This window comes from Myotis lucifugus, unplaced genomic scaffold, assembly GCF_000147115.1.
Source record: "Myotis lucifugus unplaced genomic scaffold, Myoluc2.0 scaffold_306, whole genome shotgun sequence".
NCBI lineage: Eukaryota > Metazoa > Chordata > Mammalia > Chiroptera > Vespertilionidae > Myotis > Myotis lucifugus.
Window position 1 is genome coordinate 406,031 of NW_005871354.1, and position 23,869 is coordinate 429,899.

Sequence of the window (23,869 nt, forward strand, 5' to 3'; positions counted from 1 at the left end):
CTGTTTTCTGGGGCTTACATTCTAGTTGGTAAGCAAAGAAGAATATAAACAGGGAAAACTGGGGTGTGGGAAAGAGCTCATTTTGAAAGAGGTCAGGGAAGGCCTCAGTAATGAGGGAACATTTAAGCAAAGACCTGAAGGCAGTGAGAGAGCAAGCCATTTAGGGAAATAGAAAACAGGTGTTCCAGACCAAGAGAAAAGCATGTACAAATGCATGCTGACCAAGGAACAGCTGGGAGCCCATGTGAGTGAAGTTAAAGAAGATAAAATCAGAAAGGCAGGGGCAGGGCAGTGCTAAGTAGCAGTTGAATATATGATGTAAGAGAGAAGTTTGGGTTAGAGATGCACTTTGGGCGTTGGCAGCATATATATGGCATTTAAAGCTTGATGTCATGTAGGGAGTGAGAGTAGATGGAACTCAGGAGGACAACTAGGGGATCAGGAAAATGACAGGAACCACTGGAGGCGGCTGCAGGAAGAGGCCAGTGAAGTCGACAGGGACCAAGCTGGATCCCTGGGCCTAAATCTTACACAATTTGGGGAGACGCCCTTTTTTAAAAATATAAATTTATGGAGAAAAAATTAAGAACTAAAGTAAATATTTCAAGAGAGAAAGGAAATCACAACAAATTACTAATTCTTTAAAATAAGTACTACAAATGTCACAAAATCCAAAAAGTAACACATTTTTATTATTATTAATTAACTGCCTATTTTTCCTCCCACATTTTTGGCTGCATATTCTTTGATCAACTCTCCATTTGAGGATGAACTTGAAATACAATTTTCTATAGAGGAAATAGATAATTTAGTCTTTCTTCCAGCATGGTTGCTCAAAATTAATTTTGTTACTGAGAGAGCAGGAAAAGTTTATTTCAATCTTACAGCTCTCTGTGGTAAGGCCTCATCTGTAACTTCCTCTGTGGTTTCTTACTGTGGTGGTGCCCAGGAGCAGGACCTCAGAGAACTTAAGCATTTGCTCTCACTAGATATGGCATAACACCCTATGGCTCCCCGTAGCCCAAAAAGTAGCTGGTTCAACTTAGTCAGGACCACACAACCTTCAGTTTCTGCTCACTTCCAACTGCTAGGCTGCTCCTGGGGGTGAAGAAAGGTGGCCAGAATGAGCCTGGGTCAAGGTGACCCCACACAAGGAGCAGAGCACAAAAGCATTTCCTTCAAATCTTCTACCTGGAATAAAAGAGGGGATCCAAGTCCTTGAGATCTACCATAGATCTAGCACTTGCTGGAGTCTGGCAGATGTCAGTAGTGCTGGCAGCCCACTGGCCTCACTCCAACCCCTACCAGGATGATCTCCCAGCCGGAGAACAGTGTTCCATGCTTCTGCTGAGCGCCATACGAGAAAAGCGGTCTTAGAAGAGGCCTGCAAGTGAGGACCCCTGAAGCTTCAAGGTCAGTTGGCCTCTGTTAGGAGGAAAAGCAGGAAAGCAGGCTTTCACGGAAGCCAAGTGAACAAAGATTTCCGACAGAGTGTGATCCACGAATGGTGTTAAGTTCTGTTTAAGATGCTATGAATCAACCATTGAATTAGGAACATGAAAGTCATTGGTAATCTTGACACAGTTTGGTGACATGGTGGGAACAAAAGTCCAACGGGGTATGTCTTAGTCAGTTTGGGCTGCTATTACAATACCATAAATTGGGTGGCTTAAACAACAAATATTTATTTCTCACGGTTCTGGAATCTGAAGTTTAAGATCAAAGCACAGGCAGAGCCTGTGTCTGGTGAGGACCTGCTTCCTGGTTGGCAGACTGTCCTCTTGTACACTCATATGGTGGGAAGGGAGAGAGAACAGGCTTTCTCATATCTCTTCTAATAAGGGCACTATTTCCAACATGAAGGCTCCACCCTCATGACCTGATTAGCTCCAAAGGCTCCATCTGCAAATACTATCACATTGGGAATTAGCGTTTCAACATATGAATTTGGGACGATGGAGACCCAAACATTCAACCACAGCAAAGTAAATTCAAGAGAATATAGAGATGAGTAAGAAACAGTGAGTACAGATAACTATTCACAGGAGTTAGTATATGAAAATTAACGTCTGCAGTTTTATTTACAAATAAGTGAATAATATTTTTCTATGTTCATCTCTTCAAAAAACCTGAAATTATACTGTCACTTTGGTTTCATGTCACAGTAGATCCTAAATACAAAAGCAGTTCCCCATTTCTTATATAGATGTTCCAAACAGAACAAAAAGGGAACTTAAAATCTCATCTCTTTTCAGGCCATGTAAATCCAAATGACACTAGTCCACAGCTTGTCTCCCAGAGATATAGAAAAGCCATGTGGACAGATGGAAGTGAGAAAATGGTGTTCTTATGAGCTGCCCTTTGTTTCCCTGTGTCACATACTATTTACTTCTGAGTCCTATTGGACTTTTTGGGGTCTTTTAGAGCCATATCACCTGCCCTAGAGCTTGACTTAGCAGATTTACTCGGCCCCACTCCACCCTGCATTCGCTCAAAAGCAGAGCAATTAAAAAATAAGTGAATTTAAAAATCAAATCATACTTTAAAAAAATATGGTAGCCCAGCCCATGTTCTGGGTGTATATGTCAGTTTCTACACTGTGACAAATTCTAAGGCTTTTCAAAGCACCCTCTCAATAGTTTTTAAATTGAAATTAATCATGTCATTTTATGATTAACTTTTTATTTTAAAATATTTTTCCTCTAACTTTTGCCATCACAATATTGCTTAACAAAGAACCCAATTGTTTTGGCCATTCCTTTTGGATGACCATACACATACATATCTGCAGTGTTCATACCAATTTCCCATGTGATTGTTGTATTGGTCTGAATTATTCATATCACCATAGTGATTACCCTATAAAAGGATAATCCCTTGTTAGTCGGTCTGTTTCTTAAAGTGTTCAGTGTTCTCGGGTGTACTGCACAAAAGCAGTTAAGTTGGCCCAAGAGATGTTTTCATCTTACTTTTTTTGTTGAATATTATTTGATATGATGTGTCATTTCAGAGGTGCTTCTGTTTCCTGTTACACAAAATCTTCAGCTTCCTCCCTTCCCCCAAACATTGCAAGAACCTTTAACCATGTGCTATGTTGTTCTGCGAACCACTTCCTCTTGTTAAGTGCCTTCATTGCATTTTGGGGGGCGGGGAGTGGGGGAGAGAAAAAACTACACTGAAGGAGTCGGGTAAATTCCAATATTGTCAATTATTTTCCAGTCACACTGTAATCTAGCTGTTTCATAATTTCCACCAGCATTGGTGATCATCTGGATGTCGCACAACTTATTTCTTACTTCATGTGATCCTTATCATGAACAGATTTTTAAAATTTTTCTCTTCTTTTGTATCTGTAGCTGTAATGTGTGGGCTGACATTTTTCCTTGAAAAAACATGACTTTTTAAAATTTTTAAAAATTAAAAATACCAAAGCAAATTGATACTGACAGAACCTCATATCTTTCAACCTTTTTTCTTATCTAGATATTTAAGCTTGGGTAATCTAGCTGTTCACCTGCACTAAAAAATACATGATAGGATGTAGGGTAAAAAAATTAACAGTCTCAATGCAAGGATGCAAACACTTTTATTTAATTATTTTTAAAATTGAAAGGGTGTCATATGTAGATAAATCTCCTAGATCAGTGGTCGGCAAACTGCGGCTCGCGAGCCACATGCGGCTCTTTGGCCCCTTGAGTGTGGCTCTTCCTAAGCCTTAGGAGTACCCTAATTAAGTTAATAACAGTGTACCCACCTATATAATTTAAGTTTAAAAAATTTGGCTCTCAAAAGAAATTTCAATCGTTGTATTGTTGATACTTGGCTCTGTTGACTAATGAGTTTGCCGACCACTGTCCTAGATAGTTCATCCTTAGCACATTGATGAAGAGAAATACAGTTGTGGAAAACCCAAAGAGAAAAATCTTCCGGAGATTTGCTAAGGCCTATAACAGTATCTGGGATCAATAAATATTTGTTGACTGACTTAAACTGTGTAACTTTAGGCAAGTTACTTAATCTCTGGGTGCCTTAGCTTCCTCAGCTGTAAGATGGAAATAGAAGTGTCCTACAGAGGGAGGTTGTGAGGAAGGATTTAATCAGCAGTACATGTAAAGCACAAGGACAGAGCCTGGCACAGCCTGAGAACACCTAATAGTTATAGTTATTATTGTTATTATCAGGCAGATAGAGGGAATGGGGAATGATATCGATCTATCTATCTATCTATCTATCTATCTATCTATCATCTATCTATCTATCTCAACTCACAGCCATGCTCAGAAGCAACAGAGAGGACTGATTTCTCCTTGGTAGGTAAGAAGCAACTGTTCTGCTAGAATTTTGATGATCAATTCTAACATGTCTGAACTTAAATTGACTGATCATTTTATTGATCAGAAAGTCATTTTTTATATATTCCTTGTTGTTTCCTTTAAATTTTTTATGAACAAGTATTCTGGTTTTTCCTTTAATCCTTACTGCTCTAATATTTTTATTGTGTTGTTGGTATCAGTACCTCAATCCAAGTAAGGATTATGCATAACTAAGAACACGGCTGAAAAGATAAGCTTTGTAACCATTCAAATTAGAACACCCATGAGTTCATAATATCCTAATCGGGCACTACAAGAAAGCAGACTTTTGACAAATAAAGTCCTTATAAAAATTGAAGTAGCATAGACTGTATTGCATTGATGCTGGCTGCCAGTGAATGTGTCGTTTCTGTAAGGCCAAGAATTGATAATCGCAAGATAAACATTTTAACTTTTTTATTTTATGAAGAAGTTGTTAGGTGCACTTTAAAAAATCTGTAAGAAAAGCAATCTTTTTTTTAATCTTTAATTTCTTTATTGGTTAAGGTATTACAAATGTGTCCTTATCCCCCCATTAACCCCAACTTCCTTCCCCCCCCCCCACTCGTGCTCTCATCCCCCTGTTGTCCGTGTCCATTGGTTTGGCTTATATGCATGCATACAAGTCCTTCAGTTGATCTCTTCCCCTTACCCCCACCCTCCCCTACTTTCCCTCTGGGAGAAAAGCAATCTTTTTCATTGGTTTTTGTTTTATGAAAAATTCTTATGTTTATTATTACCTATTTTATTTAATATATAAACTTTTATGTTTTTATGAATAAATCTTTTTGTTTTAAATGTATTAAATCCTTCATCTAATACTCTTATGCTCAAAATTTAGTACATAGCAAAGAAATATAACACATATAAGAGGGCACTATTTGAACATGTTTATATGTGTATTCATTTTTGTTTTTAAAAATTAACAAATTTAAATATAAACACATGATTCAACAAATGGTACTGGGAAAATTATAGAGATACATGCAAAAAATGAAACTAGACCACCTTCTTACACCATACATAAGAATAAACTCAAAATGGGTTAGAGATTTAAATATGAAACTCAAAACCATAAAAATCCTAGAAGAGCCGAAACCGGTTTGGCTCAGTGGATAGAGCGTCAGCCTGCGGACTGAAAGGTCCCAGGTTCGATTCCGGTCAAGGGCATGTACCTGGGTTGCGGGCACATCCCCAGTAGGAGATGTGCAGGAGGCAGCTGATCGATGTTTCTCTCTCATCGATGTTTCTAACTCTCTCTCTCCCTTCCTCTCTGTAAAAAATCAATAAAATATATTTAAAAAAAAATCCTAGAAGAAAACATAGGCAACAAAATCTCAGATATTTTTTGAAGTAATTTTTTCTGATACATTTCCTCAGGCAAGAGGAAAAAAAGAAAAAAGAAACAAATAGGACTACATCAAACTAAAAAATGTTTGCACAACAAAGGAAACCATCAACAACATGAAAAGACAACCTACTAAATGGAAGATCATATTCACCAATGACTTATCTGATAAGGGGTTAATATCCAAAATTTATAAGGAACTCAACAACTTCACACCAGAAACAACAATCCAATTAAAAAATGGGCAAAGACCCTGAATAGATACTTCTCCAAAGAGGACAAACAGATGGCCAGTAGACATGAAAAGATGCTCAACATCACTAATCATCAGAGAAATGCAGATTAAAGCCACAATGAGACATCACCAGATACCTGTCAAAATGTCTACCATCAAAAAATCAACAAACAAGTGCTGGTGAGGATATGGAGAAAAGGGATCCCTCATGTACTGTTAATAAAAATGAAGACTTTTGCAACTACTATGGAAAACATTATGCAGTTTTCTCAAAAAATTAAAAATGGGCCCGGCTGGTGTGGCTCGGTGATTGAGGGTCAACCCATGAACCAGGTTGTCACAGTTTGATTCCTAGTCAGGGCACATGTCCAGGTTGCGGGCTCTATCCCCAATAGAGGGCATGTGGAGGCAGCCATTCGATGATTCTCTCTCATCATTGATGCTGCTATCTCTCCCTCTCCCTTCTTCTCTCTTAAATCAATAAAAATATATTTTTTAAAAAAGGAAAAAAGCTGGAACTACCTTATGATCCAGCGATATCACTTCTGGAAATATATCCAAAGAAACCCAAAACACTGATTCAAAAGAATATATGCACCTCTGTGTTCATTTCAGCACTATTTACAATAGCCAAGATTTGGAAGCAGCCCAAGTGCCCATCAGTAGATGAGTGGATAAAAAAGCAGTGCTACATTTACACAGTGGAATTCCACTCAGCAGTAAAAAATTATATATAAAAGGAAGGAAGGAAATCTTGCCTTTCACAACAGGTAGAAGGTAGTATGCTAGGTGAAATAAGCCATCAGAGAAAGACAAATACTATATGATGATTTCACTTATATGTGGAATCTAATGAACAAAAACAAGATAGATACAGAGAACAGACTGACATCTGTCAGAGAGGAGTGGGACTAAGAGACTAGGTGAAACAGGTGAAAGGATAAAGCAAAACAACAAGAGTTGTTTTGGACACAGACAACAGTATAGTAATTACCGGAGGGAAAGGGATGGGGGAGAGGTAGAAGGTAAACAGGTGATAAATGGTGATGGAAGGAGACTTGATTTGGGGTGAGAAACACACAATACAATATACAGATGATGTATTATAGAATTGTATACTTGAAACCTATATAGGTTTATTAACCAATGTAACCCCAATAAATTCAATTAAAAATATAGGAGAAATATTAATAAATAATGTGTTTCTCCATCATTCTAGCTATAGTCAAATATACACCTTGAAGAGAATTTGGAAAATACAATTGCATCAAAAACAAAATAAATAAATAAATATATAAATAAAATTAATGCACATGAAAAATCAAAATGTGGCATCGACAAGTACACATACGCACATATGATTTATTCTCTATTTTCAAACCCAGTACAAGGCAGGGACATATAATTCTAAGTAAATAGCAAAACACAAATATATTATAAATTATGTATTAAATTGACACAGATAACCTGATATTATTATATAATTAACTGTTCTAAAGTGAGGTATAAATCTATGTTTATGGGGATGAAATTAATTAGCTACATGATGTGAATAAAGGAATAATTAAGATAAAAGACATAACTTGTTTTTATGTATTAAATAACGGCTAATTAACCTACTACTTGAAATCTTAACTTACTTGAGATTGAATTAGCTAAGAAGGAAAGTTATTGTTAATGTCATTCAAGTTGGGTAGTTATTAGAGTTTACTAAAAATAAAAAAAAATGGGAGTTTGAAAACTGATCCAAGCCTAAATGGATGTGAGCTCCAATGAAACCTCTGTGCTTACCAACAAAGTTTGTCTGTGTAACCGTTAGTATTTACTCACTTGGAAAGCACTGCAAAAAAAAGAACTATTGCTGTAGTGAGTGAGGTTCCACAAACCTGGAGCTTCTACGGACTATGCTGCCCTGGAATGCAGTGAGTGTCAGGCCTCTGAGTGCTGTGCAACAGGGTCCATGTCTAGGGCGCAGGAGGTAGAATGTTAGCTCCCTAGGCAGCCTGAGACCTGCGCTCTAGCTCACTTTTTCCTGTTAGTTTGGGAGGAGACTTAGGCTTTCAACAAAGCATTTTTTTAATGCAAAGATTAACCAGATCTGATCCTTACTTAATAATAGTTCCCAGTCTGGAAAGAGATTCTAACATAGTAACAAAAAGAACATGATTCAGTATGGTAAATGCTATTATTGGTATTTATGCCAAGAATCGTATGCTATTTTGTTTAAATGTCACAATTTATGAATTATGCATTATTCTCTTCAAGCCCAGGGAGATTAAATATGATATCAAGGTTGTTGTTGGGACCAGGATTTACTGATATGGTTCCCAGATGCAAGGCTGGCAAATCTCTCTACTGATTATGAAGACCCATTGAAGTATTGACACAGGAGCTGGGTTTTGAATGATAAATAGGATTTTATGAAGGAGAAATGGACAGAAATGGATATTATTTAAAGGAAATCCTATATAATAAAAGCCTAATAATGCAAATTGTCCCCTCGGGAGTTCAGCCGCTCACTATGATGTGTGCTGACCACCAGAGGGCATCATGGAACATGGCAGGTGTTGGTGGTGCTGGCAGCGGACGGCAGTGGAGGCGCTGCCAGCCCCAATGGGCCCAGATGAGAGTGGGACCGCAGCGGATGGTGGAGCAGGTGAGGGGGTGGCACCAGGCCAAGGCGGGGTGCCAGGAAGGGCTGCAGAGCTGCGAGGCTGGGGGCGCAAGTTGGGGACCAATCCCCGTAGGCCACCTCGAGGGACCCCACCTGTGCACGAATCATAGCATATATAAAGACAAACAATTTTTTAAAGCCTGTTCAAATCAACGTCAGGGGCAAGAGTTGAACCCTGAAAAGTAGACTGGGGAAATTATGAAGGACTTAAAGGACATGCTAAGACCTAAACTGTCTCCACTTCCTCTTGACCAGCCATGAAGGTTTTAAACAGGAGGGTGACACATGCACATTTGTATTTCAAATTCCCAGTGATGGTGGTGAGGCTTGATGGAGGATCTGGGAGGCTGGAGGCTGGATGAGCTGATGAGGGTCTAATCTATGGCTTCACAGAGGGGACATAAAGGAGAACACTGGAAAAACAGGGAGGAATTTTGACTGATTGAATGGAAAAATGAGAGGTGTCAAGGACTACACTCAAGTTTCTATATTGGAGTAATAAATGAATAACAACCATTAGACAAAATAGGGCATGTGGGAGGAGAATGCAGAGGAGAATAATAATGACAATGTTTGTTACATAATAAATGGGCTTAGTTTAGGCAAGCTACCCTGACAGGTAAAATAAGGTCTGTCCTGATCGAGATCCCAAATCATGGCTGAAATTACTAATCCGAAGAGCAATGACACCTGCATCCAAACTGAATTAAATATATGAAGTTAACTTTGCCATAGATAAAATATATGTCTTGTTGCAGAGTACTTAGGACAGATTTTTCCCCAGCTTTATTGAGATATAATCCTATCTAATAATAGCCTCCCATTGGCTAATCAGCGTGATATGCAAATTAATCGCCAACAAAGATGGCAGCTAATTTGCATACTGCAGGCAGGGCGGGACAGCGCAAGCCGCCATCCAGGCCCCCGTGTGCGACCCCAGAAGCCGCCTGCCTGCCACCCGTGATCAGATCTGATCCCAGGCCGCAGGCCGGCCCCAGAAGCCCCAGAAGCCACCTGATATGACAGTAACTCTATCAGTAAGCACTCTGAAAGTCAGTGGCATAAATGCACCAATTAAAAGACAGATTATGAGGGTGAATCAAAAACAAAATCCACTTTAAATATAAAGACACATATAGATTAAAAGTAAATGAATTAAGCTGCAGCCTGTTTTGCTCAGTGGATAGAGCATTAGCCCGTGGACTGAAGGGTCCCAGGTTCGATTCCAGTCAAGGGCATGTACCTCAGTTGCTGGCTTGATCCCCAGTCCCTATCAGAGCATGTGCAGGAGGCAACCAATCAATGTGTCTCTCCCTTTCCCTTCACTCTCTCTAAAATTCAATGGAAAAATATCCTTGGGTGAAGATTAACAAAAACAAAGTAAATGGATTAAGTAACATTAAAGAGATTATAAGGAAAATATATTCCAAATTTTGTTAGTTGTATAATGATTATGTTTAAATTATTAACACCTAAGAAATTGGGTGAAGGGTACATATAATATGCTGTAGTATTTTATAGTTTTTTTACATGTATGAGATTATTTCAAATTAAAATATTAAAAAATTAAAAATTAATAAAATATTAATTGAAATGTATCTGCATTACATGAAAAATCTCCTAATTGTGTCTAGCATAATTTATTAAATTGCACTAAAATTTACAAGGGTTCAATTAAAAGATATCTTAATTCTAAATGATATCATAGAAAATATATAATAGTGCAGTTATAAGCACGTATCTGAAAATAAAAATTTAAAGAAGGGATTAGCCAAAGAAAATATATGCACAAACCATGGACACAGACAACAGTATGGTGATGGCCAGAGAGAAGTGAGGGGCAAGAGCTGGGGAGAGGGGGCAAAAGGGGGGAAATAGGGACATCCTATATCTAATCTAATAAAAGACAAAAAGGGTAATTGATCGTACCTTTGCTACGCTTCCCATTGGCTAATCAGGGCGATATGCAAATTAACTGCCAAGAAAGATGGTGGTTAATTTGCATACGTAGGCACAATGATGGGAGGTGAAAGGGCAAGGACAGTGATTGGAAACCCAGGTGGCAGGCAAGGGCCGGGAGAACCTAGCCGCCTTTGATCAGTGATCAGAGAAGCCGCGACAATCCCACAGCAGGCAAGGGCGGCCTGCAGCCAGCCCCCGTGTGTGCCTGCTCCTGGGTCGCCGCCATTGTGATCCCACGGCAGGCAAGTGCGGCCCCACCCTGGCCACAGCTGAAGGGAGAGTACAACACGCAGTGCAGGCCAGGAGCCTGAGAGATCAACAGAGAGGGACGCCTGCTCCAAGTCTCCACGATGTGGCTGGGGGCAGGCCCCCAGCAGAGAGAGACACACACACACAGGGCTCTGAGCCTATATGGCACGGCTGGGGACAGGCCCCAGGAGACACATATACACACACACACACACACACACACACACACACACACACACGGGACGCCTGCTCCAAGCCTCTGCTGCCAGACTGTGGCCATCAGTAGGACATCCACTGAGGGCTCCCGGACTGAGGGGCAGGCTGGGCTGAGGGAACCCCATCCCCCAGTGCACAAATTTCGTGCACCGGGCCTCTAGTAATAATAATAATAAAAGGCTAATATGCAAATTGACTGAACGGCAGAATGACCGGTTGCTATGATGCGCACTGGCCACCAGGGGGCAGATGCTCAATGCAGGAGCTGCCCCCTGGTGGTCAGTGCACTTCCATATGGGGAGTGCCACTCAGCCAGAAGCTGGCTCATGGCTGGCCAGCGCAGTGGTGGTGGCAGGAGCCTCTCCCACCTCCGTGGCAGCACTAAGAATGTCCAACTAACGGTTTAGACCCGATCCCTTGGGGGCCTAAGCCTTTTAGGACATCCCCCGAGGGCTCCCTGGCTGCCAGAAGGATGTCTGACTGCAACCTTAGGCCTGATCCCCCGGGGAGTGGGCCTAAGTTGACAGGTGGACATCCCCCAAGGGGTCCTGGACTGCGAATGGGCACAGGCCAGGCTGAGGGAACCCCCCCCCCCCAGTGCACAAATTTTTGTGCACCGGGCCTCTAGTTGACATATAATACTGTATGTTTAAGGTGTACAACATAATGATTTGATATATTCGTATACTGTGAAATGATTACCACAAAAAATTCAGCTCACATACCCATCACCTCACATAGTTACCATTTTTTTTTTTTTTGGTATGGGTAGGTTTTTAAATATGTATATGTGAAGTTTGTATATGTGGAGAAGAGAAAGTATTTGAGGATGAAAACTAAGGCTTAGAAATTTGAGCCTTAGGGAAATAGTAAGCATTGGGGGAAATTTCCTTGGATGTTCAGGAAATCTAGGGAGAATTTCAGCCTCTCTCCTATCCATTCCCCATCCCACCCCCCAAAAAACAACAAAATCCATCTGATAAAGTACTATTCTAGTTTTCTTTTACTCAGCAGTTTGGTGTTCTTCCCAGGACACAAAAGGAACTCAGAAATGACATACTCACAAAAAGATGTTAATTCCACCCAACATGATAGCACATTGCTTGTTTTGCAATCTGTTACTTCACTAAGGCAGCCCCTCCCTGCTGTTGACCCAAATAACACTTGCAGCTCTTGGGGATGGGTGTTTCTCTTTCTCTCTCTACTTAATTTTGACCTTTGAAAAACACCACGCATGCAAATAGACACAGACACATCCCTATTTTCTCACATTTGTGTGTGTGTTGGGTAGGGGGGGGCGGGGGGGGAGTATATTTGAGTGACTGGGTCTGTCCATTCCAGAAATAAGGTAAGTATGTAAAATGATTGTATTTACAGATTAATACAAATTCATGAATTTATGTTAATAATAGCTCTTAAGTCAAATGAATTATTATTTTCACCAAGGACGCAACTCTTTTAAATCTGCTACGTTCAGTAGCAGATTTACTTACACCTAGGTTTACAGCGCATTTTTTATGCTGACTGCTTTTAATAATTCCATAACAACAGACTCTGGGAGAAAGGAATGAAAGGGCAAGGGGAAAGATTTTACCCAAATGAACCTAGAAGAGTGTCAGCAGAAGTCAGAGAACGCTGTTTTGAGTTATTTCCATCTTAAGTGTAAGATATTCTGGATGTCCTTAAGCCGCTGTGTGTCAGTGGTGTGCACAGGCTGAGAAACCAAGGTCTTTGGGCTCTGGGTTTTTCTGATTCATGGGTGTCATATTTCCTTTCAAGACTTTATTCTTCATCACTTTAGTACTTTTTCAAATGTAATGATTTAAGAGAAAACATCAATAGCAAGATTATTCTTATTAGCATTATCTTTGAATCCTGTGAGTATATTGTAATACTGGCTGGCTGTTTTGAGGTCAGAACATAAATATGTTTTTCCACTTTGAATAGATTATTTTTCCCTTATGAAAAGTTTGAAATATATTAACACTAATACTGTCAACTTATCCTGTTAATAATTATTCATCTGATTCTTCTATTTTTGTCACATTATTGTACTACATAATATTATTTTTTAAAATAATTCTTCATTGTTGAAAGTATTACATATGTCCCCCTTTTTTCCCCATTGACTCCCTCCAGCACCCCCAACCCCCTACTACATAATATTCTAATGAAAATAAATGGGCAGTTCTGCAATTTTATTATTTTCTGTTATTTTCCTCTTATTAAAACAATGAATGAATCACCCATTATAGGATTTTGAATACCAGATTAACTTTTTGAACGGGCAGTCTGTGAAACCAAGGGCATTTTGGTGACTAAAATACTTTCTTTCCTCCATTTTGCAGGTAAATTGAAGGGAGGGTATGATTCAGATACTTTGTAAGCAACTGGGAGGGGATAAAACCACATTCACATGGAGCCAGCTTTGACTCTCCTCCCCTCCTGCAGCTGTCTCCTCCTCCTGACTGCAATGAATCCTAAGCCCAACAACCACATAAAAGAGGATGGACATCTTCCATGTTTCACTGATGCTCTGTTCGAGTCCTCCGTGACCACTTAGGCCTGCACACATAGACTCACACCTGCAGTGTCTGCCTGGCCGGTCTCTTTCATACCTGAGTGCTCACCTGCCTACCTTGTGTGAAAGACCCTGAGCATTCACTGAATGGTTTCCTTGAATTCCCCCGTCCTGTGTGTATGCACACCTGGTTCTCTGATGTGTGTCTGCTTCTTAGGAATGTGCTTGTCCCATGGTATCATGGACCTCTCGGGTTTTAACTGAAGTCCCCTTCCTGGCCCTTTCCTGGCCAGTCCAGTTTTGTAGCTACCCATGCTCCTGCAAGATACCCCCGCTAAAGCCAGATAGGGTGTTCTGGAAAATTAGTAATCATCACAGAGATGATAGTAGTATGGTTATGGTAAAAAAAATATTTTAGAGCTACATACTGAAATATTTATGGAAAAATAATATTGGCTTCAAAATAATTATTGGGAGAAAACATAGGTGTTATATTTAAAATTAAAATAACAGTTGTGAATTGGCAATTGTTAAAGCTAAACATTGGTTTCATGAAAAGCATAATATTATTTTCTTTACTTTTGTATATGTTTAAGTTAACATATATAATAATTAAAATCCATGCTGATCCTCTACTCTAACCAGACTTCTTAGCTTGAATGTAATTAGCATTAATCTTCTAATGTTTTAGGACCCTTAGAAAGTATCTCCAGCAAATTCATCTTACAGGTGAAGTAGTTAATTCCCTTTGCCAAACAGCATACTACTAACAAGTAGCTGAAGGAGGCCTAGTAATCATGTCTCCTAATTTCCTAATCCAGCCCTGCCAAAAGTGTCAGGAGAGCTGCTAGTTGGACCTCACAGGGTGTCCCACCTCATTCTATGGAAACACTTCTTCTTTCTTGAGCAATTGCTTCCTTTGTCTTAGGCAAAGAAAGGTTCTGATGTAAGATACCGCATCAGGATTTATTTCAGTCTCTCATCACTTGGTTGTGTGGCCATTTGGTTCTAAGTGTTAATCACCCCAATACTTCCAAGTCAATACCAAAGCTGCCATTTCAGAGAGCTTTTGTAAAGCAGAGAATCATTTGGTAAAGATGCTTTCCGACTCCTGACATATTTCTGTGTAAATTTATAAGTGGAGGGGAAGTTCTGCATCTCTCTCCTTTATAACCACCTGTGCATGAGGTTTGCTCCTCTTCTAAGGAAGGTTTCCTGTAGGGAGGTGAATTCCTGAACAATGCCCACGTTGTCCACTTGGCCCCTGAGACTAGATTGGTCTGGAGAAACAAAGTCTGATTGTAGCTCTGAGACAGTTTCCCAGGGTTTGGTTCAATCTTGGACCAAGGAATGGGATCAGTCATGGAATTTTAAGCTGAAATGAGCCTTCCTCTCCATATGACACCTGGAGAGAAAAAAAAGAGATGGGACAATCATCGAGAGATCAGGCTTTTTTTTGTTGTTGTTATTATTTGTTATAATTTATTTAAATTTTGTTTTATTGCTTAAAGTATTACAAAGAGTATTACATATGTCTCCTTTTTTACCCCCCTTGACATTCTCCCGGCCTCCCCTACCCCCCAGTGTCTTATGTCCATTGGTTATGCTTATATACATGCATACAAGTCCTTCGGTTGAGAGAGATCAGGCTTTTATTAGACTGTTTATAGCTGGGTTTCTTTCTTTTTCAGATGGATGAGTCAAATGATGATATCGACCAAATGTTCAGCAATTTGCTGGGAGAGATGGATCTTTTGACCCAGGTAAATCTCCTTCTTTAACTAACAAATTAGGGGGGGGAAATGGGGTTACAGAATTTGATTTTAATTTGAAAAGAGAGCTATCTTTTTTAAAAATGGAGATTGACGATATTATATATTGCTGATGTAACTGTGACAGTGGGGGGCAGGGGGCACCAGGAAATAAAGCATTTTTCCTAATTATACCTGAGTTCAGTTGATTGAATGCATTGGTCACACATACCTTCTGTTTGGGCAATTTCCATGCTCATCGTGGCCAATCATTTAGCTAATGGAGGGATTTTCTGCAAGTGAATCCCTCCCACAACCACCAGCACTGAACAATCTCCCCTGCACTTACCTTTATAGAAAGACTAGGTAAGAAAATTAGTAAAATTTTTGACCAATTTTTGAGGAAATGCTACATGTTAAAGGACTAAAAGGGAGTTACTGTAGTCTTTTTACACTGTAAGAACTTTGCCCACTCAAGTAGCATGAAAGCCACTCAGCCATAGGCTTCAGGTCTAAGAAAGACCAGATTAACTCAGGGTCAGTCACTAGTGACTGGAGCCCAGAGGCTGCTGACCCAGGTTACAGAGTCAGGCAAACTAGAGTGCCTTGTAGTGTTTTCATAAAATCAGAGCAGGGTTGATTCATCACTTCCTGCATAAAATATTGAAATAAAAACAACCCAATATTCCTAAATAAGGTAGGGATCTTAAACTTTTCTACAAAATAAATGAAAAATAGTGTGCGTTTTTAAAGAAAAATGTATCGTACATATGTTACAAATGCGTCATTACAGGAATTTTTTTCTATTGTTTGTAAAAATTAACTTTCTCATTCTCATCATTCTCCGTTGGCCTGTTTTGTTTCAAGATGTACTTCCTAGAATAATTTTTAATTTCTAATATTATGCAGGGGGCAGAAATCACATAAAACATTCTCAAATAAGAATATCATTTTAAAACAACATATGTAGAGAGAAATGTGTAAACAATACATGACTTTTGACTTAATGATTAAATGTGCTGTAAAAATGTTAGTCTCATGATTAACTTTGCGGGGGGGCGGGGATCTGTTTCCACAGAGTTTAGGAGTTGACACTCTTCCTCCTCCGGACCCTAAACCTCCCAGGGCTGAGTTTAACTACAGTGTGGGTTTTAAGGATTTAAATGGTAAGCATAATAATTTCTTTCCTTAAATAATTTTAAATTATAATAATGACTAAAATCTGTGTGTAACTACAATTTGAAAACAAAATTTAAGGAACCTGAACACCGTGGGGAGTGTAATTTTTATAATCCTGAATTTCAGATTGCATTTTTTGTGTCTGGATTGAATTGAAAGGGCAAGAAGATATTTTTGCCTGTAATGAAAGGTAACACTATCCTGCAATTGTGTAGTGTCAAAACTATCTTAATTGTTTTTTAAGAGGTAAAGGGAATTTTTATCTAAGCCTTTAGAGAAACAAAGCACAGTAATATAAAAAAGTAATAAGTAAATGTTTCTTCAAGGATAATGTTGAACTGTTTGTTGGATAATGATTGATAATATATGAATGGATGCTTCCAAATATAATACATTTTAATTTCTGTATAATTTGATATATTTGCTCTGTTTGACATTTTTTATTCTTCCTGAGATTGTCATGTTATTTTATTAACAACACTATCTTTTTTATTTAGTGCAGAAACAATCTTTAGCCCACATGCTATTCACATTAAGTGAACTTTGAAGTAATCACCTCCAAATGAATGAAAATTCATTGCAATTCTTGAAAAAGATTTTCCAAAGAATGGCAGTGCCTACCAAAAATATGAAAAGCAAAATAATAGAGAAATCCAGTTACAGAAATCTGGAGTTCCAAGTTTTATTTCTGACACTCATTGGGTTTCTTTGTTTCTGTTATTTTCAGTAATATTTTTTTATAAACACTTAGGTGCCAATACCTGTACCTTGATAAATTATAATACACCTCTTCCAATTTTCTTTTTTTCCCCCATCCTCTTTTCTATTATTTGCTATCTTCCTATCTAATAAAGAGGAATATGCTAATTGACCCTCATGCCATCACAAAGATGGCAGCGCCCACAGCCAATAAGGAGGGGATATGCTAATTGACTGCCCCACCCTCAAAGATGGAGGCGCCCACAGCCAATAAGTAGTGAATATGCTAATTGACTGCCACACCCTCAAAGATGGCGGTGCCCACAGCCACAAGAAGGCAGCACCCGGTCCCTTCAGCCCTGCCAGGGCAGCAGGCACATGGCAAGGCTGGTCCCGCCTCCAGAGACCCCCAGTCCCCTCAGCCCCCCAGTCACCTAGGGCCAGCCCGAGGCTCAGGTAACCAGGGCCGGCCAAGGCTTGCATTGCCGGCAGTGGCAGCAGCAGAGGTGTGATGGGGCATTGCCTTCCCCTGATTGCCGGATCGCCTCCCACCTCTGAGGGCTCCTGGACTGTGAAAGGGGGCAGGCCGGGCTGAGGCATTCCCCCCCCCCCCCTCCAGTGCATGAATTTTCATGCACCGGGCCTCTAGTCCTATCTAATAAAAGAGAAACATGGTAATTAGCCATACCTCTGCTACCCTTCCCATTGGCTAATCAGGGTGATATGCAAATTAACTGCCAGCCAAGATGGCGGCCGGCAGCCAGGCAGCTTGAAGCGAACATGAGGCTTGCTTGCTTCAGTGATGGAGGAAGCCAACGTTCCCCGCCTGCCTTGCCAGCCTCTGAGCTTGCAGTTTGAAACATTGTTACAAATATAGAAGCTAAACAAAACCCCAGAAACCTGCTTTCAGCCAGCCAGGCCTCAGAGCTGGAGTTGAAACAGTGTTTCAATTATAGAACCCAAACAAACCAGATACCTGCTTTCAAAACCCCAGAAACCTGCGTTAGGAGCCAAGCCTCAGAGCTAAAGCTGGCCCAGAATTAAAAAAAAGAAAAAGAAAAAAAGGAGCAGTTGGGAGCTTCAGTCACCCACCAGCCTGAAAACAGCCCTCAGCCCCTCACCCAGACTTGCCAGGCAACCCAGTGGGGACCCCCACCCTGAAGGGGGTGTGACCAGCTGCAAACGGCCCTCAGCCCCTCAGCCAGGCTGGCCAGGCACCCCAGTGGGGACCCCCACCCTGATCCAGGACACCCTTCAGGGCAAACTAGCCAGCCCCCAACCGTGCACCAGGCCTCTATCCTATATAGTAAAAGGGTAATATGCCTCCCAGCACCGGGATCAGCGTGACAGGGGGAGGCGCCCAAACCCCCTGATCGCCTTACGGCTCTGTGTGTGACAGGGGGCGGGGCCACAACCTCCCTATCCGCCCTGCTCTGTTCGTGACAGGGGAAGGTGCCCCAACCCCCTGATCAGCCCTGCTCTGTGCCTGATAGGGGGGAGCTCCCCAACCCCCTGATTGCCCTGTGGCTCTGTGTGTGACAGGCTGTGGCGCCCCAACACCCCCCCCCCCCCATGGACTCTGCTCTGGGTGTGACGGGGTAGAGCCATAACCTCCCCATTGGCCCTGCCCTGAGTGTGACAGTGGCGGCGCCCCAACCCCCTGATCGGCCCTGCTCTGTGGGTGATAGAGGGCGGCGAGCCATAACCTCCCCCATCGGCCCTGCCCTGAGTATGACAGGGTGCAGCGCCCAACCCTCTGATCCGCCCTGCTCTGTGTGTGACAGGGGGTGGTGCCCCAACTCCCCTATCAGCCCTACTCTGTGAGTGACAGGGGACGTCCTCAACCCCCTGATCAGCCCTGCTCTGTGCGTGACAGAGGGGAGCTCCCCAACCCCCTGATGGGCCCTGCTCTGTGCGTGACAGGGGGGAGCTCCCCAACCCCCTGATCAACCCTGCTCTGTGCGTGACAGAGGGGAGCTCCCCAACCCCCTGATGGGCCCTGCTCTGTGAGTGACAGGGGGCAGCACCCCAACCCCCTGATCAGCCCTGCTCTGTGCGTGACAGGGGGTGGCACCGCAACCTCCCCATCGACCCTGCCTTGAGTGTGACAGGGGGCGGTGCACCAACCCCCCAATCAGCCCTACCCTGAGCGTGACTGAGGGTGGCATCACAACCACCCGATCCACCCTGCTCTGTGCATGACAGGGAGCGACGCCCCAACTCCCCAATCAGCCCTGCTCTGAGCCCGACCAGGGGCTGCACCTAGGGATTGGGCCTGCCCTCTGCCACCCAGGAGCAGGCCTAAGCCAGCAAGTCATTATCTCCCGAGGGGTCCCAGACTGCGAGAGGGTATAGGCCAGGCTGAGGGACCCCCTCCCCCCCCGAGTGCACAAATTTTTGTGCACCGGGCCTCTAGTATATAATAAAAACCTAATATGCAAATTGACCAAACAGCAGAACGATCTGTCACTATGACGCTCGCTAACCATCAGAGGGCAGACATTCAACGCAGGAGCTGCCCCCAACCGGCAGGCCCCAGGCACTTGCAGCAGGGGGCAGGTGCAGCGGGGGGGGGGCCCCGATCACTCTGCTAGTCACCCCACAGAGAGAGGCAGAGCTGGTGAGCGGGTGGCATTAGGCCAGCCAAGGCGGGTGCCAGCGGGGACCCACCAGTCACCCCACAGATCAGCCCTGATCACCAGCCAGGCCTAGGGAGCTTACCCGTGCACGAATTTGGTGCACCAGGCCTCTAGTATACATTTATTTTTCCTGGCTGTTATTTCCATCATAACATTGAATAAAAGAAGGTAAACTATGAATCACTTTTGCATAGGTAACATTCATGAAATTTAAAAAAAAATACACTTTTATGAAATTATAACATTAATAGATAGCATATATTTGCACATATGAGCAATGAAGATTTGCTTTTCCACACTCATATATGTAACCTTTTCTCTCTTTTTTATAAAGACATGTAAGTTTTCTTCTCCCCGCAAATTTTAGTCATACAATACAGTGCTATTAATTATGCTCACCATTAGACCCTCAGACCTTATTCATCTTATAACTGAAAGTTTTTACCCCTTTACCAGCCTCTCCTTATTGCCCTATACCCACCCTCAATCCCTCAAGACCAGTATTCAAATATTATTCCAAAAATGACCTTTATTCCATTTTTTCAGGCACAAATCTTTGTTTTGATTATTAATATAATTTTCCCTTATCAGAATCCTTAAATGCACTGGAAGACCAAGATTTAGATGCGCTCATGGCAGATCTGGTAGCAGATATAAGTGAAGCTGAACAGAGGACAATCCAGGCACAGAAAGAGTCTTCTCAGGGTCCGTATCATCAGGCCCCTCCGGAAGTGTCACATTTCAGTGGCGCAGCCTCTCCTGGTTACGGAGCAAATGTCGTTGCCACTAGTATGAGCCAATGTGAGGATGATTTACCGCCTCCACCAGCAGACCCCATGTTAGACCTGCCTCTGCCACCACCACCTCCTGAACCTCTCTCTCAGGTAAGTGCCTGGGCAGAGATGGCAGGACCTCTGCTACCCATCATTTTTATTTTCTTCAAAGTGGGGGTGACATTTATAAGTTTGTACCCCAAAAGCTCTGAGATAGTAAGAAACAAGGATACTGAGTATGTTCATTGGAAAGGCAGAGTTCTCTAAAAATAAGACCCTTAGGTGTGTATAAAGAACATATTAAGGCCATAATCAGGAATTATCGTTTGGCTAAAATCTGTATTTATATGCAGCACTTCCTAATAATAATCAACTTTTGAGGGTGTTTTATTGACTTGGTATGAACTGTGGAACTGATTTATACATTTCTGTGTCGCTGGTGCTAGCCCAGCACATGAAGAATAGAAAGCATTCCTTACATATTTCTGAGTTGAACTAAATGGAATTTTGCTAAATTGGTCAGCCCTGTTCAGTAGGGCAAAGATATATCTAAGAATCACTTGTAATGTTGCAGTTAGGGAAGGGTGTTGTGGACAGGGAGGTGATGAGTACTTGATATTAATACATTTGTAAATACTGGGAAAATAACTAGAGAGTTGATGTGGTCATTATTAAGGATGTCATCTTATAACATTTCTCTCATAAAAGTAAAAGAATATAACTTTTAAGATTTCTTAGAGTAAAGCACTTTCAAAATGTTTTATCCCTGTCCAGTCGCTCAGTGGTTAGAGCGTCCACCTGGGGACCAAAGGGTCTCGGTTTGATTCCTAGTCAAGAGCACATACTTCAGTTGCAGATTCCAGCCCCACCCTGGTCAGGGCACATGCAGGAGGCAACCAATGTGTCTCTCACACTTCAGTGTTTCTATCCCTTTCTCTCCCTCTCTCTCTTTCTCCCCCTCCTCCCTCCCTTCCACACTCTCAAAATCAATGGAAACTCAGGTGAGGGTTAAAATATATATGAGAATAAGAATATCACTCAATTTCTTGTGACTTCCACATTTGTTGAACTGTGTGATGGTCAGTGTTCATAAATATGACCCTAGTAACCCTGAAAGTTCCTATAATGCCTTTAGAATGAACAAATATTAAATATAAATCAAATATTAAATCACATTCATTGCTATATTATGTATTTATTGTAGAAAAATTATTTAAAAAGTGGTGATCCATAGCCCGGCCAGTGTGCTCAGTGGTTGAGCGTCAACCCAGGAACCAAGAGGTCACAGTTTAATTCCTGGTCAGGGCACATGCTCTGGTTACAGCCTGATCCCCAGTAGCAGGGGTACAGGAGGCAGCCAGTCGATGATGTTTCTCTCTCATTGATGTTTCTATCTCTATCCCTCGCCCTCTAAAAACCAATAAAAACATATTTATTTTTAAAATTGATGATCCATATAAAGCAGAGGCTCTTTTTTTCATTTCATAATATTTAACATAATATTCTGTATTTAACATAATATTCTGTAGGTTTAAGGTGTACAACACGATGATTTGAATCAGAGATTGTGAAATGATTTCACAATAAGATTAGTTAACACCTCCATCACTCTACATAGTTACCTTATTTGTGTATATGTGGTGAGAACATTTAGATCTACTGTCTTAACAACTTTCAAGTATATAATACAGCATTTTTTACTGTAGCCACCATGCTGTATGTTAGATCCCCCAAACTTACCATATAACTGGAAGTTTGTACCTTTTCAGCAACATCTCCCTATTTCCCTCATCTCCCATGCCCTGGCTCCCACCACTCTATTCTCTGTTTCTATGGTTAGATTCCACATTAAGTGAGATCATACAGTATTTGTCTTTCTCTGTCTGACTTATCTCACTTAACATAATGCCCAAGGTTCATCCACATTGTAATAAATGGCGGCATTTTCTTCTTTCTTGTGGATATGTTTTTTAGGATATGTTTTTTATTGATTTGAGGGGGGGGAACGTAGATTGGTTGCCTCCTGTACACTTGGGGACAGGGATCAAACCCACAACCTAGGTATGTGCCCTGTTTAGATTTGAACCCAAAACCTTTGGTGTACCGATGACACTTCAACCAACTGAGCCACCCAGCTGGGGCTGAAACTGTATACCTATTAAATGATAATTCCCTATTCCCCCTTCCCTGAAGCCCCTGGCAACTATTCTACTTTCTATCTCTATGAATTTTTTAAAAAATATATTTTATTGATTTTTTTACAGAGAGGAAGGGAGAGGGATAGAGAGTTAGAAATATCGATGAGAGAAATATCAATCAGCTGCTTCCTGCACACCCCCTACTGGGAACGTGCCCACAACCAAGGTACATGCCCTTGACCGAATCGAACCTGTGACCCTTCAGTCTGCAGGCCAACGCTCTGAGCCAAACCGGTTAGGGCATCTATCTCTATAAATTTAACTGCTCTAAGTACCTCATATGAAAATAGTGCTGGAGATGGATGGTGGTGATGGTTGCACAAAATGTGAATATACTTAGTGCCACTGAAACTATACACTTAAAATGGTGTGTTTTTTTTAAAAAATGCATATAATTTCTGGAAGTGCTCAAATCCCTTGAGATACACCTGTAGACTCCTCAAGTTTTGGATCAAATATGTGAAGTTCTGCTAGCCTATATTTCTAGGCTGGAGATTTTTGTTATGATTACTTAATTCTGAAAATCGATCATGTGAAGTTTGGTGCCCTATAATATAGCCTTTTGCTAACATAAAGTAACTAAGACTCTAGCAATGGCACAGGTGCTTACTTGCTGGTATTCTTTAATGGACTGGATTGGGTGTCATTTTACAGGAAGAAGAAGAAGCCCAGGCGAAGGCTGATAAAATTAAGCTGGCATTGGAAAAACTGAAAGAGGCCAAGGTCAAGAAGGTAAACTATGTATCACTTTTGCATGGGGAAGTTAAATTAATGGCATTTTATTACACTTCTTTACTAAAGAATAAAATGCCAAGTGCTACTTTCCAAATAATTATTTTTTAAATTTAAGGACACAGATAAATGATACAGGTACTCTTTCTATGACATCAGCTAGCTACTTCGTGATTGATAAAAAGGAGACTTATGTTAATAGACATGTGGACGTTTTCAAGCCTCTCCACCCAGGGTTCCCTCACACTCAAGGGGCCTCTCTGGTTCTGCTCAGCTGTTAGCTAACAGCAGGGGGCGCCACCATCTGGGCCCACCTTCACTGGGTCAGAGCTCAGCTTCTG

The 23,869-nt window shown here is 41.3% G+C and overlaps 1 protein-coding gene across 2 annotated transcripts in view; it reads left to right on the plus strand.

Annotated features, from left to right (window-relative positions):
• APBB1IP (amyloid beta precursor protein binding family B member 1 interacting protein) overlaps positions 1 to 23,869 on the plus strand; it is a 102,025-nt gene that overhangs the window by 34,779 nt on the left and 43,377 nt on the right. For both annotated transcript variants that reach the window (XM_006100257.3, XM_023763900.1), the window contains exons 2-5: positions 15,249 to 15,320; positions 16,387 to 16,474; positions 20,417 to 20,709; positions 23,451 to 23,528. In XM_006100257.3, coding sequence (XP_006100319.1) covers positions 15,249 to 15,320; positions 16,387 to 16,474; positions 20,417 to 20,709; positions 23,451 to 23,528 — 531 coding nt within the window. The remainder of the gene's footprint in view (positions 1 to 15,248; positions 15,321 to 16,386; positions 16,475 to 20,416; positions 20,710 to 23,450; positions 23,529 to 23,869) is intronic.